The following is a 1738-nucleotide window of genomic DNA, read 5'->3' as shown; positions in this document are numbered from 1 at the left end:
AGAACATGTGATGTTTTGGCAGCATTTTGTAGTATTAGAATATTGTAATAAAACATGAGACTTTTGACTGAGTGACATGCCTTCTCATAACAAAACTCCAAAGAAACAAACAATTCCCCTCAATTATATTGGACTGGACTCTTTCTAAACATAAATTAAATACTAAATTTGCTAGATTATTAGTTAGTGCTCTACCATATTCTATTAATTATAACCAAATAAACACATATATACTATGCTTTCTTAATTAGCATAAACATTAATACTAATGTATCACTTTTTATTTCAACTTATACTAATCTTTATTAATTTTAATAAAATATGAATTGATTGAATAATTCTTAAGTACATATTATTTGTGATCAATAGTTTACGAGCTTAAAATTTGTGTGTATAAAATTTAGTTGAAGTAGAAGTATAATTTTTTTTAGTTAATTCAACTAGAGTTATGTTAGCTAAGTCCTCTTTCTAATTCTATAAATACATATTATCTCAAATATTTTTGATAATCGGATAAAAACAGATGTTCTTAATTTAGAAATCTAAGGAATAAAACTTAATTAATAGTATTTCACTATCAAATTAAAGTAATTACTGTAAATCAATCCAATCGAATTATTATCTATTATAAGTGTTTCTATATTATATACGAAATTTGTATCTTGCCATTATTAATTTTCGAACATATATAATATAAACATATCAACATACATTCACATCAATTAAGATGAAACAAGCACTAAACAAGTACCATATATACCTTATTATTTACTTATAATGTTGTTTCATATTTTCATCTACTTAGAAATAAAACCACCAACAACAGCACCAATAAGAGCAGTGGGATCACCAAGAATAGCAGAAACTATAACTCGAACAGCTCCACCAGCAATTTCACAACATTTCCTCATCACCTTCCCATTTCCATGATGATGATGATTCTTTAGTGTCCCTTTAAGGCTTGGAATCTTAGTCTGCAAATCTCTAACCTTGTTCTTGTCCACATTCAAATACATGGCTTCCCAACTCTCCACAACCAACTCCTTAACACAACCCACATGAAGGTTATATGTCCTGCACTCTGACCGGTATGCCCACCCTGACCCCTTACCGCCGCACCTATGGCAAGCGCTCGGTAACTTGTGACACAAGTAAAGGCTGTGCTTCCCATCATCTAGGACTTGAGGGAGGTTAGCACAACATGGGTGGAGATCGAAATCGCATCTCTTGCAATGGTAAACAAAACCCAACACTTCATTTTTACAACCATCACATAATCTCTTGGCTTCCCCTGGTGGAGAGTAGTGTAGTTGAAATTCACACTTGTTGTAAAATGGATGAGTTATGATTGGACGAGCAGCAACACAAGTTTTGTGTAGGTCGAATTCGCAGTGTTGGCACTTGTACTTTAGGCCAATTCCACCTTCTTTACATCCATCACAATTGAATGGGATTTCAGTGTATTCAAGTTTGAGTTTGTGGTATGGATGGATGGGGTGAGAGATTTCTTTGTCTATCTTCATGAGTTGCTATGTTTTTTTTTATTGGGTTATTTTGAATGTGGAAGTGGGAGACATGAAATTTTGATATATATATGCTTAATTGTATGTGTATGGATTTGATTTGTCTTTTTGAATAGGAAAAAGGGATTTTTCAATAGTGACTATATAGCTCTATTATTGTTAGGCAGATTATGCTTTGCTTAAGTTTCACTAAGGAGAAGAATATATGACTTTAG

General features: G+C 32.2%; 1 protein-coding gene across 1 annotated transcript; it reads right to left on the bottom strand.

Annotated features, from left to right (window-relative positions):
- Positions 1–642: 642 nt before the first annotated feature.
- LOC115702821 (protein VACUOLELESS GAMETOPHYTES) lies at positions 643–1738 on the bottom strand. Its single transcript, XM_030630259.2, has one exon. It carries the CDS (start codon positions 1521–1523, stop codon positions 798–800), a length of 726 nt encoding a protein of 241 aa, XP_030486119.2. The 5' UTR covers positions 1524–1738; the 3' UTR covers positions 643–797.

This window comes from Cannabis sativa, chromosome X (genome assembly GCF_029168945.1).
Source record: "Cannabis sativa cultivar Pink pepper isolate KNU-18-1 chromosome X, ASM2916894v1, whole genome shotgun sequence".
NCBI lineage: Eukaryota > Viridiplantae > Streptophyta > Magnoliopsida > Rosales > Cannabaceae > Cannabis > Cannabis sativa.
The sequence above is the reverse complement of the archived record's forward strand: the minus strand, read 5'-3'. Positions and strand labels throughout refer to the sequence as shown.